We start from the raw sequence: 13,796 nt of genomic DNA, 5'->3' as shown, positions 1-13,796 counted from the left end.
CAGATAATATAAAATTATTTTTAAAAAATTATATTAACTTATTTTTCATAAAAACAAGCAAGACGTACTTCCAATCCTAAATTCAAACAGGAAGCGACTTTCTTTGTGTCATTTATCATTTATGCTTCATGGAAAGTAACCTTTGCTTCTGTTTACAGAGAAGCTGGTGTTCGTGGGATTCAAAGGAAGCTTCCAACCAGAGTGGGTACGGCTGGTGACCGATGAGGAGAGCGCTAAAATTCATCAGGTCCTGCCTCTCCCTGTGGTGAAGAAGATGAAGTTATGAGGGGCCGAATGTGGTCGGCCCCCAACCTGGCACTGTTGCCAAAGGAATTGTGGGATGCCCAGAACAGCCTGCTGAGTCTGAGAGAATCAAAACCTGCATCTGCGACTGCACCTGCACACCTGCGAGACCACGCGGACCGTAGTGATTAGAGTTTGTTGTGTTTGAACTGTGTTGTTCTTTGGGTATACTTGACGTCACTGGAAAGGTGAAGCATTCCCTGTCTGTATCTTGTCCTGTTGGTGTCCACTTCTAAGGCGTTCCAGAAGAGACTGGAATCATGAACGAACTTTGTGATTAAATAGCGTGGCGTTTGTCATGTAATCGCTTCATTGCTGAACCTGTGGGCCATATGTGGATGTTGTAAATGTAAAAGAAAGAAAATCTGAAGCCTTGTAATGCATTGCAGCGAGGGCCGTTTGACCCAGTGTCCAACATATTAACCTGGTTCCCTCAGAGAGAATTTATTCTGTTGGACTAACTACAGCTAATCCTGACTTGAATTGTGTATTTCAGGTTTGAATCAATAATGCAGTGCCCAATATTCTTTTTCAATTTGAAAAAAAGAAGTATGCGTTTGCCGAAATAGCAGGTCTTTTTTCGGATATTAGAGTTGTTAGTGTTTTCTATGTTGAACGTGTTTCTAAAATTCTTCAGATTGGTAACAGAGATATATTTTATACTTATTTATTGTAATGGCACAATCGAGCAAATCTAGAAGGGACATCTTTTGAGCATTCTGAGTATAATATTCTGCTGTGTTTCTGTCTTATCTGTAAAACAAACAAAAAGCTTTAAAAAAATGTACTATATTACAGACGTATGTAGTTCAGCGACAAATTCAAACTTTGTTTATGATCTCATGAAATATATGTGAAATAAACAAGACTGGGCATAAGGCACTCTTCAGCCCCGTTACTTCAGACTGAAAGACTGTTTACAATAAAATAAATAAAGCTCTTTATTCTCAGTTTTAATAATGCTATTATTTAGAGGTTTTTTATTATTATTATTTTTTACATTACTTGAAATGAGATGGAGTGGGAAGAGTCTTGACAAATATACAGTGATTACACATACAGTATGCAACTGACCACTGATTCTCATCCACATCGCATTTTATGTATTTATTTGCGCGCCTTCAGTAACAGGGTGATGTTGGTGCAATCATTTTGAGCACCTTATCCACACCTGGCACCGCTAGACTGTGAAATTGTCAATTGTCTCATCCAGACATTGAAGGAGGCCTGTGTGGATGTCATGTGGGTGCTGATCATACATCTTTTACGTACACTTGACTGGGTTTAGGATGGTGGAATTAAGGCACCAGTATAACTCATAATAAACAAATGACACGTTTAGAACAATAGACAAACAAAAAGACATGGTATTTTGAATTATTTTTACATATAATCTTATGTATTCTGCCATTTTCAATGAAGAAGGCATTTTGCCATTTTCCATGAAAACATATTATTGATCATAAAACTGTTAAAACACACTATAATTCATTTATTTCACTACAGGCATATTATAAACATGCTTATCTATCCATCAGTACCAAAAAAAGGCTTTTTGGAAACGGTGCCACTTTTGACCCATTTTTGACATAAGACTATAGTCTTATGTATTTTGCCATTTTCCATGAAAACACATTATTGATCATAAAACTGTTAAAACACATTATAATTAATTCATTTCACCACAGGTATATTATAAACATGATTTCCAATCCATCAGTACCAAAAAAAAGGCTTTTTGGAAACGGTGCCACTTTTGACCCATTTTTGACATAAGACTATAGTCTTATGTATTTTGCCATTTTCCATGAAAACACATTATTGATCATAAAACTGTTAAAACACAATATAATTCATTTATTTCACCACAGGTATATTATAAACATGATTTCCAATCCATCAGTACCAAAAAAAAGGCTTTTTGGAAACGGTGCCACTTTTGACCCATTTTTGACATAAGACTATAGTCTTATGTATTTTGCCATTTTCCATGAAAACACATTATTGATCATAAAACTGTTAAAACAAACTATAATTCATTTATTTCACTACAGGCATATTATAAACTGGCTTATCTATCCATCAGTACCAAAAAAAGGCTTTTTGGAAACGGTGCCACTTTTGACCCATTTTTGACATAAGACTATATAGTCTTATGTATTGTGCCATTTTCCATGAAAACACATTATTGATCATAAAACTGTTAAAACACATTATAATTAAATCATTTCACCACAGGTATATTATAAACATGATTTCCAATCCATCAGTACCAAAAAAAAGGCTTTTTGGAAACGGTGCCACTTTTGACCCATTTTTGACATAAGACTATAGTCTTATGTATTTTGCCATTTTCCATGAAAACACATTATTGATCATAAAACTGTTAAAACACACTATAAATCATTTATTTCACTACAGGTATATTATAAACATGCTTATCTATCCATCAGTACCAAAAAAAAAGCTTTTTGGAAACGGTGCCACTTTTGACCCATTTTTGACATAAGACTATAGTCTTATGTATTGCGCCATTTTCCATGAAAACATATTATTGATCATAAAACTGTTAAAACACACTATAATTCATTTATTTCACTACAGGCATATTATAAACATGCTTATCTATCCATCAGTACCAAAAAAAGGCTTTTTGGAAACGGTGCCACTTTTGACCCATTTTTGACATAAGACTATAGTCTTATGTATTGCGCCATTTTCCATGAAAACACATTATTGATCATAAAACTGTTAAAACACATTATAATTAATTCATTTCACCACAGGTATATTATAAACATGCTTATCTATCCATCAGTACCAAAAAAAGGCTTTTTGGAAACGGTGCCACTTTTGACCCATTTTTGACATAAGACTATAGTCTTATGTATTTTGCCATTTTCCATGAAAACATATTATTGATCATAAAACTGTTAAAACACACTATAAATCATTTATTTCACTACAGGTATATTATAAACATGCTTATCTATCCATCAGTACCAAAAAAAAAGCTTTTTGGAAACGGTGCCACTTTTGACCCATTTTTGACATAAGACTATAGTCTTATGTATTTTGCCATTTTCCATGAAAACATATTATTGATCATAAAACTGTTAAAACACACTATAATTCATTTATTTCACTACAGGCATATTATAAACATGCTTATCTATCCATCAGTACCAAAAAAAGGCTTTTTGGAAACAGTGCCACTTTTGACCCATTTTTGACATAAGACTATAGTCTTATGTATTGTGCCATTTTCCATGAAAACACATTATTGATCATAAAACTGTTAAAACACATTATAATTAATTCATTTCACCACAGGTATATTATAAACATGATTTCCAATCCATCAGTACCAAAAAAAAGGCTTTTTGGAAACGGTGCCACTTTTGACCCATTTTTGACATAAGACTATAGTCTTATGTATTTTGCCATTTTCCATGAAAACATATTATTGATCATAAAACTGTTAAAACACACTATAAATCATTTATTTCACTACAGGTATATTATAAACATGCTTATCTATCCATCAGTACCAAAAAAAAAAGCTTTTTGGAAACGGTGCCACTTTTGACCCATTTTTGACATAAGACTATAGTCTTATGTATTTTGCCATTTTCCATGAAAACATATTATTGATCATAAAACTGTTAAAACACACTATAATTCATTTATTTCACTACAGGCATATTATAAACATGCTTATCTATCCATCAGTACCAAAAAAAGGCTTTTTGGAAACAGTGCCACTTTTGACCCATTTTTGACATAAGACTATAGTCTTATGTATTGTGCCATTTTCCATGAAAACACATTATTGATCATAAAACTGTTAAAACACATTATAATTAATTCATTTCACCACAGGTATATTATAAACATGATTTCCAATCCATCAGTACCAAAAAAAAGGCTTTTTGGAAACGGTGCCACTTTTGACCCATTTTTGACATAAGACTATAGTCTTATGTATTGCGCCATTTTCCATGAAAACATATTATTGATCATAAAACTGTTAAAACACACTATAATTCATTTATTTCACTACAGGCATATTATAAACATGATTATCTATCCATCAGTACCAAAAAAAGGCTTTTTGGAAACAGTGCCACTTTTGACCCATTTTTGACATAAGACTATAGTCTTATGTATTGCGCCATTTTCCATGAAAACACATTATTAATCATAAAACTGTTAAAACACACTATAATTCATTTATTTCACTACAGGTATATTATAAACATGATTTCCAATCCATCAGACTATAGTCTTATGTATTTTGCCATTTTCCATGAAAACACATTATTGATCATAAAACTGTTAAAACACACTATAAATCATTTATTTCACTACAGGTATATTATAAACATGCTTATCTATCCATCAGTACCAAAAAAAAAGCTTTTTGGAAACGGTGCCACTTTTGACCCATTTTTGACATAAGACTATAGTCTTATGTATTGCGCCATTTTCCATGAAAACATATTATTGATCATAAAACTGTTAAAACACACTATAATTCATTTATTTCACTACAGGCATATTATAAACATGCTTATCTATCCATCAGTACCAAAAAAAGGCTTTTTGGAAACGGTGCCACTTTTGACCCATTTTTGACATAAGACTATAGTCTTATGTATTCCGCCATTTTCCATGAAAACATATTATTGATCATAAAACTGTTAAAACACACTATAATTCATTTATATCACTACAGGCATATTATAAACATACTCATCTATCCATTAGTACCAAAAAAAGGCTTTTTGGAAACAGTGCCACTTTTGACCCATTTTTGACATAAGACTATAGTCTTATGTATTGTGCCATTTTCCATGAAAACACATTATTGATCATAAAACTGTTAAAACACATTATAATTAATTCATTTCACCACAGGTATATTATAAACATGCTTATCTATCCATCAGTACCAAAAAAAGGCTTTTTGGAAACGGTGCCACTTTTGACCCATTTTTGACATAAGACTATAGTCTTATGTATTGCGCCATTTTCCATGAAAACATATTATTGATCATAAAACTGTTAAAACACACTATAATTCATTTATTTCACTACAGGCATATTATAAACATGCTTATCTATCCATCAGTACCAAAAAAAAAGCTTTTTGGAAACGGTGCCACTTTTGACCCATTTTTCACATAAGACTATAGTCTTATGTATTTTGCCATTTTCCATGAAAACATATTATTGATCATAAAACTGTTAAAGCACACTATAATTCATTTATTTCACTAAAGGCATATTATAAACATGCTTATCTATCCATCAGTACCAAAAAAAGGCTTTTTGGAAACAGTGCCACTTTTGACCCATTTTTGACATAAGACTATAGTCTTATGTATTGTGCCATTTTCCATGAAAACACATTATTGATCATAAAACTGTTAAAACACATTATAATTAATTCATTTCACCACAGGTATATTATAAACATGATTTCCAATCCATCAGTACCAAAAAAAAGGCTTTTTGGAAACGGTGCCACTTTTGACCCATTTTTGACATAAGACTATAGTCTTATGTATTTTGCCATTTTCCATGAAAACACATTATTGATCATAAAACTGTTAAAACACACTATAATTCATTTATTTCACTACAGGCATATTATAAACATGCTTATCTATCCATCAGTACCAAAAAAAGGCTTTTTGGAAACAGTGCCACTTTTGACCCATTTTTGACATAAGACTATAGTCTTATGTATTGTGCCATTTTCCATGAAAACACATTATTGATCATAAAACTGTTAAAACACATTATAATTAATTCATTTCACCACAGGTATATTATAAACATGATTTCCAATCCATCAGTACCAAAAAAAGGCTTTTTGGAAACGGTGCCACTTTTGACCCATTTTTGACATAAGACTATAGTCTTATGTATTTTGCCATTTTCCATGAAAACATATTATTGATCATAAAACTGTTAAAACACACTATAATTCATTTATTTCACTACAGGCATATTATAAACATGCTTATCTATCCATCAGTACCAAAAAAAGCCTTTTGGAAACAGTGCCACTTTTGACCCATTTTTGACATAAGACTATAGTCTTATGTATTGTGCCATTTTCCATGAAAACACATTATTGATCATAAAACTGTTAAAACACATTATAATTAATTCATTTCACCACAGGTATATTATAAACATGATTTCCAATCCATCAGTACCAAAAAAAAGGCTTTTTGGAAACGGTGCCACTTTTGACCCATTTTTGACATAAGACTATAGTCTTATGTATTGCGCCATTTTCCATGAAAACATATTATTGATCATAAAACTGTTAAAACACACTATAATTCATTTATTTCACTACAGGCATATTATAAACATGATTATCTATCCATCAGTACCAAAAAAAGGCTTTTTGGAAACAGTGCCACTTTTGACCCATTTTTGACATAAGACTATAGTCTTATGTATTGCGCCATTTTCCATGAAAACACATTATTAATCATAAAACTGTTAAAACACACTATAATTCATTTATTTCACTACAGGTATATTATAAACATGATTTCCAATCCATCAGACTATAGTCTTATGTATTTTGCCATTTTCCATGAAAACACATTATTGATCATAAAACTGTTAAAACACACTATAAATCATTTATTTCACTACAGGTATATTATAAACATGCTTATCTATCCATCAGTACCAAAAAAAAAGCTTTTTGGAAACGGTGCCACTTTTGACCCATTTTTGACATAAGACTATAGTCTTATGTATTTTGCCATTTTCCATGAAAACATATTATTGATCATAAAACTGTTAAAACACACTATAATTCATTTATTTCACTACAGGCATATTATAAACATGCTTATCTATCCATCAGTACCAAAAAAAGGCTTTTTGGAAACAGTGCCACTTTTGACCCATTTTTGACATAAGACTATAGTCTTATGTATTGTGCCATTTTCCATGAAAACACATTATTGATCATAAAACTGTTAAAACACATTATAATTAATTCATTTCACCACAGGTATATTATAAACATGATTTCCAATCCATCAGTACCAAAAAAAAGGCTTTTTGGAAACGGTGCCACTTTTGACCCATTTTTGACATAAGACTATAGTCTTATGTATTGCGCCATTTTCCATGAAAACATATTATTGATCATAAAACTGTTAAAACACACTATAATTCATTTATTTCACTACAGGCATATTATAAACATGATTATCTATCCATCAGTACCAAAAAAAGGCTTTTTGGAAACAGTGCCACTTTTGACCCATTTTTGACATAAGACTATAGTCTTATGTATTGCGCCATTTTCCATGAAAACACATTATTAATCATAAAACTGTTAAAACACACTATAATTCATTTATTTCACTACAGGTATATTATAAACATGATTTCCAATCCATCAGACTATAGTCTTATGTATTTTGCCATTTTCCATGAAAACACATTATTGATCATAAAACTGTTAAAACACACTATAAATCATTTATTTCACTACAGGTATATTATAAACATGCTTATCTATCCATCAGTACCAAAAAAAAAAGCTTTTTGGAAACGGTGCCACTTTTGACCCATTTTTGACATAAGACTATAGTCTTATGTATTTTGCCATTTTCCATGAAAACATATTATTGATCATAAAACTGTTAAAACACACTATAATTCATTTATTTCACTACAGGCATATTATAAACATGCTTATCTATCCATCAGTACCAAAAAAAGGCTTTTTGGAAACAGTGCCACTTTTGACCCATTTTTGACATAAGACTATATAGTCTTATGTATTGCGCCATTTTCCATGAAAACATATTATTGATCATAAAACTGTTAAAACACACTATAATTCATTTATTTCACTACAGGCATATTATAAACATGATTATCTATCCATCAGTACCAAAAAAAGGCTTTTTGGAAACAGTGCCACTTTTGACCCATTTTTGACATAAGACTATAGTCTTATGTATTGCGCCATTTTCCATGAAAACACATTATTAATCATAAAACTGTTAAAACACACTATAATTCATTTATTTCACTACAGGTATATTATAAACATGATTTCCAATCCATCAGACTATAGTCTTATGTATTTTGCCATTTTCCATGAAAACACATTATTGATCATAAAACTGTTAAAACACACTATAAATCATTTATTTCACTACAGGTATATTATAAACATGCTTATCTATCCATCAGTACCAAAAAAAAAAGCTTTTTGGAAACGGTGCCACTTTTGACCCATTTTTGACATAAGACTATAGTCTTATGTATTCCGCCATTTTCCATGAAAACATATTATTGATCATAAAACTGTTAAAACACACTATAATTCATTTATATCACTACAGGCATATTATAAACATACTCATCTATCCATTAGTACCAAAAAAAAGGCTTTTTGGAAACAGTGCCACTTTTGACCCATTTTTGACATAAGACTATAGTCTTATGTATTGTGCCATTTTCCATGAAAACACATTATTGATCATAAAACTGTTAAAACACATTATAATTAATTCATTTCACCACAGGTATATTATAAACATGATTTCCAATCCATCAGTACCAAAAAAAAGGCTTTTTGGAAACGGTGCCACTTTTGACCCATTTTTGACATAAGACTATAGTCTTATGTATTTTGCCATTTTCCATGAAAACACATTATTGATCATAAAACTGTTAAAACACACTATAATTCATTTATTTCACTACAGGCATATTATAAACATGCTTATCTATCCATCAGTACCAAAAAAAAGGCTTTTTGGAAACAGTGCCACTTTTGACCCATTTTTGACATAAGACTATAGTCTTATGTATTGTGCCATTTTCCATGAAAACACATTATTGATCATAAAACTGTTAAAACACATTATAATTAATTCATTTCACCACAGGTATATTATAAACATGATTTCCAATCCATCAGTACCAAAAAAAAAGGCTTTTTGGAAACGGTGCCACTTTTGACCCATTTTTGACATAAGACTATAGTCTTATGTATTTTGCCATTTTCCATGAAAACACATTATTGATCATAAAACTGTTAAAACACACTATAATTCATTAATTTCACTACAGGTATATTATAAACATGCTTATCTATCCATCAGTACCAAAAAAAGCCTTTTTGGAAACGGTGCCACTTTTGACCCATTTTTGACATAAGACTATAGTCTTATGTATTTTGCCATTTTCCATGAAAACACATTATTGATCATAAAACTGTTAAAACACACTATAATTCATTTATTTCACTACAGGCATATTATAAACATGCTTATCTTTCCATCAGTACCAAAAAAAGGCTTTTTGGAAACGGAGCCACTTTTGACCCATTTTTGACATAAGACTATAGTCTTATGTATTTTGCCATTTTCCATGAAAACACATTATTGATCATAAAACTGTTAAAACACACTATAATTCATTAATTTCACTACAGGTATATTATAAACATGATTTCCAATCCATCAGTACCAAAAAAAAGCCTTTTTGGAAACGGTGCCACTTTTGACCCATTTTTGACATAAGACTATAGTCTTATGTATTTTGCCATTTTCCACGAAAACACATTATTGATCATAAAACTGTTAAAACACATTATAATTAATTCATTTCACCACAGGTATATTATAAACATGATTTCCAATCCATCAGTACCAAAAAAAAGGCTTTTTGGAAACAGTGCCACTTTTGACCCATTTTTGACATAAGACTAATAGTCTTATGTATTTTGCCATTTTCCATGAAAACACATTATTGATCATAAAACTGTTAAAACACATTATAATTAATTCATTTCACCACAGGTATATTATAAACATGATTTCCAATCCATCAGTACCAAAAAAAAGGCTTTTTGGAAACAGTGCCACTTTTGACCCATTTTTGACATAAGACTATAGTCTTATGTATTGCGTCATTTTCCATGAAAACATATTATTGATCATAAAACTGTTAAAACACACTATAATTCATTTATTTCACTACAGGCATATTATAAACATGCTTATCTATCCATCAGTACCAAAAAAAGCCTTTTTGGAAACGGTGCCACTTTTGACCCATTTTTGACATAAGACTATAGTCTTATGTATTGTGCCATTTTCCATGAAAACACATTATTGATCATAAAACTGTTAAAACACATTATAATTAATTCATTTCACCACAGGTATATTATAAACATGATTTCCAATCCATCAGTACCAAAAAAAAGGCTTTTTGGAAACGGTGCCACTTTTGACTCATTTTTGACATAAGACTATAGTCTTATGTATTTTGCCATTTTCCATGAAAACACATTATTGATCATAAAACTGTTAAAACACACTATAATTCATTAATTTCACTACAGGGATATTATAAACATGCTTATCTATCCATCAGTACCAAAAAAAGCCTTTTTGGAAACGGTGCCACTTTTGACCCATTTTTGACATAAGACTATATAGTCTTATGTATTGTGCCATTTTCCATGAAAACACATTATTGATCATAAAACTGTTAAAACACACTATAAATCATTTATTCCACTACAGGTATATTATAAACATGCTTATCTATCCATCAGTACCAAAAAAAGGCTTTTTGGAAACGGTGCCACTTTTGACCCATTTTTGACATAAGACTATAGTCTTATGTATTGCGCCATTTTCCATGAAAACACATTATTGATCATAAAACTGTTAAAACACATTATAATTAATTCATTTCACCACAGGTATATTATAAACATGCTTATCTATCCATCAGTACCAAAAAAAGGCTTTTTGGAAACGGTGCCACTTTTGACCCATTTTTGACATAAGACTATAGTCTTATGTATTTTGCCATTTTCCATGAAAACATATTATTGATCATAAAACTGTTAAAACACACTATAAATCATTTATTTCACCACAGGTATATTATAAACATGCTTATCTATCCATCAGTACCAAAAAAAAGGCTTTTTGGAAACAGTGCCACTTTTGACCCATTTTTGACATAAGACTATAGTCTTATGTATTTTGCCATTTTCCATGAAAACATATTATTGATCATAAAACTGTTAAAACACACTATAATTCATTTATTTCACTACAGGCATATTATAAACATGCTTATCTATCCATCAGTACCAAAAAAAAGGCTTTTTGGAAACGGTGCCACTTTTGACCCATTTTTGACATAAGACTATAGTCTTATGTATTTTGCCATTTTCCATGAAAACACATTATTGATCATAAAACTGTTAAAACACATTATAATTAAATCATTTCACCACAGGTATATTATAAACATGATTTCCAATCCATCAGTACCAAAAAAAAGGCTTTTTGGAAACGGTGCCACTTTTGACCCATTTTTGACATAAGACTATAGTCTTATGTATTGTGCCATTTTCCATGAAAACACATTATTGATCATAAAACAGTTAAAACACATTATAATTAATTCATTTCACCACAGGTATATTATAAACATGATTTCCAATCCATCAGTACCAAAAAAAGGCTTTTTGGAAACGGTGCCACTTTTGAGCCATTTTTGACATAAGACTATAGTCTTATGTATTTTGCCATTTTCCATGAAAACACATTATTGATCATAAAACTGTTAAAACACACTATAATTCATTTATTTCACTACAGGCATATTATAAACATGCTTATCTATCCATCAGTACCAAAAAAAGGCTTTTTGGAAACAGTGCCACTTTTGACCCATTTTTGACATAAGACTATAGTCTTATGTATTGCGCCATTTTCCATGAAAACACATTATTGATCATAAAACTGTTAAAACACACTATAATTCATTAATTTCACTACAGGTATATTATAAACATGCTTATCTATCCATCAGTACCAAAAAAAGGCTCTTTGGAAACGGTGCTACTTTTGACCCATTTTTGACATAAGACTATAGTCTTATGTATTTTGCCATTTTCCATGAAAACACATTATTGATCATAAAACTGTTAAAACACATTACAATTCATTTATTTCACTACAGGTATATTATAAACATGATTATCTATCCATCAGTACCAAAAAAAGGCTTTTTGGAAACAGTGCCACTTTTGACCCATTTTTGACATAAGACTATAGTCTTATGTATTGCGCCATTTTCCATGAAAACACATTATTAATCATAAAACTGTTAAAACACACTATAATTCATTTATTTCACTACAGGTATATTATAAACATGATTTCCAATCCATCAGACTATAGTCTTATGTATTTTGCCATTTTCCATGAAAACACATTATTGATCATAAAACTGTTAAAACACACTATAATTAATTCATTTCACTACAGGCATATTATAAACATGCTTATCTATCCATCAGTACCAAAAAAAGGCTTTTTGGAAACGGTGCCTCTTTTGACCCATTTTTGACATTAGAATGTACTCGTATTAAAAACACACAAAACCATATAACAAAAGCTTACTATACATACCAATGTGGTGTTTGCTTATAAATGCTGTTTCTTTTCCATTAATTATTTTGCATAGAATTGCGCTCATACTCAAATACACACTGAAAAATAATGGATAACAAGCATGTCCTTATTTTTAGCTTTAAAATGTATTTTCCTCTCCTTTCCCGTTAAAATAAGAGTATCGTTACCACTGTTCTACTTTGCTTGTGAGTCCCACATTTGAAGTATTAACTGTCAGATATCGTTTTGAGTGCTCACATTTTTTACCTCGTGGTGGTTTTGCGAACAAAAATAGTTTGTGGAAATACAAAGAAAATATATTCAAATTTGTCTCTGCTGTTAAGATCTCTCGCGGCAGAAGCGTCAACTGAAACCAGTAACCACCAATCAGGCTTTGACATTAACACCCACCACTGGCCAAATGTGTGTAGAATTGTAGCAGTGGCCTGTAACTCGTTCACTCTCACTAGCCTCTTAGCAGGAGACCTTTCAGCAGCATTTTTGAAGAAAAAGTAAATATTATAGTTTACAATAAGCATCTGAAATAGTGCAGTCTATTCGTCATGATACTAAATGATACTACACCTCCCATGACCAGTGTGGGCACTGTATGCTCATCCCATTGGCCAGGCCCTTCACTCTCTCACTCTCACTTCTCCTCAGCGGGAGGTGAACTCAGCCGAAAACTGAATCTGAATACTGTGCCGTATACAAAAGTCTGCATACCTTTTCTTGTTGCAGCATCAAAGCGTTCATTTAGTGACACTGCACGACTGAATGACAATAAATGCAACTTGATAAATCTTTTAATTTTAATTATGTACCTGTGTATAATGTGTATAATTTTTTGCATGTATAATTTCTTATTTTTCATTTAAATGGATGATACATGTTTATTCAACAATGGTTAAATAAATGAAATAAAATGGGTTTGAAGACATTGATGATGAAAAATCATTTTAAGAGGAAAATAAGCAAAATACAGGACTAGACTTATATGCA

At 31.0% G+C, this 13,796-nt stretch overlaps 1 protein-coding gene across 1 annotated transcript in view; it reads left to right on the top strand.

The window, feature by feature from the left end:
- The window catches only part of LOC118215386 (cell migration-inducing and hyaluronan-binding protein-like), a 46,809-nt gene extending 45,562 nt beyond the window's left edge, over positions 1 to 1,247 (top strand). Inside the window, exon 30 of the mRNA XM_035396121.1 lies at positions 159 to 1,247. Coding sequence (XP_035252012.1) covers positions 159 to 286 — 128 coding nt within the window. The 3' untranslated portion in view covers positions 287 to 1,247. The remainder of the gene's footprint in view (positions 1 to 158) is intronic.
- Positions 1,248 to 13,796: the final 12,549 nt, after the last annotated feature.

The sequence above is a fragment of the Anguilla anguilla genome, chromosome 16 (genome assembly GCF_013347855.1).
Source record: "Anguilla anguilla isolate fAngAng1 chromosome 16, fAngAng1.pri, whole genome shotgun sequence".
NCBI classification, from domain to species: Eukaryota; Metazoa; Chordata; class Actinopteri; order Anguilliformes; family Anguillidae; genus Anguilla; species Anguilla anguilla.
This window is presented reverse-complemented; position numbering and strand designations above follow the sequence as displayed.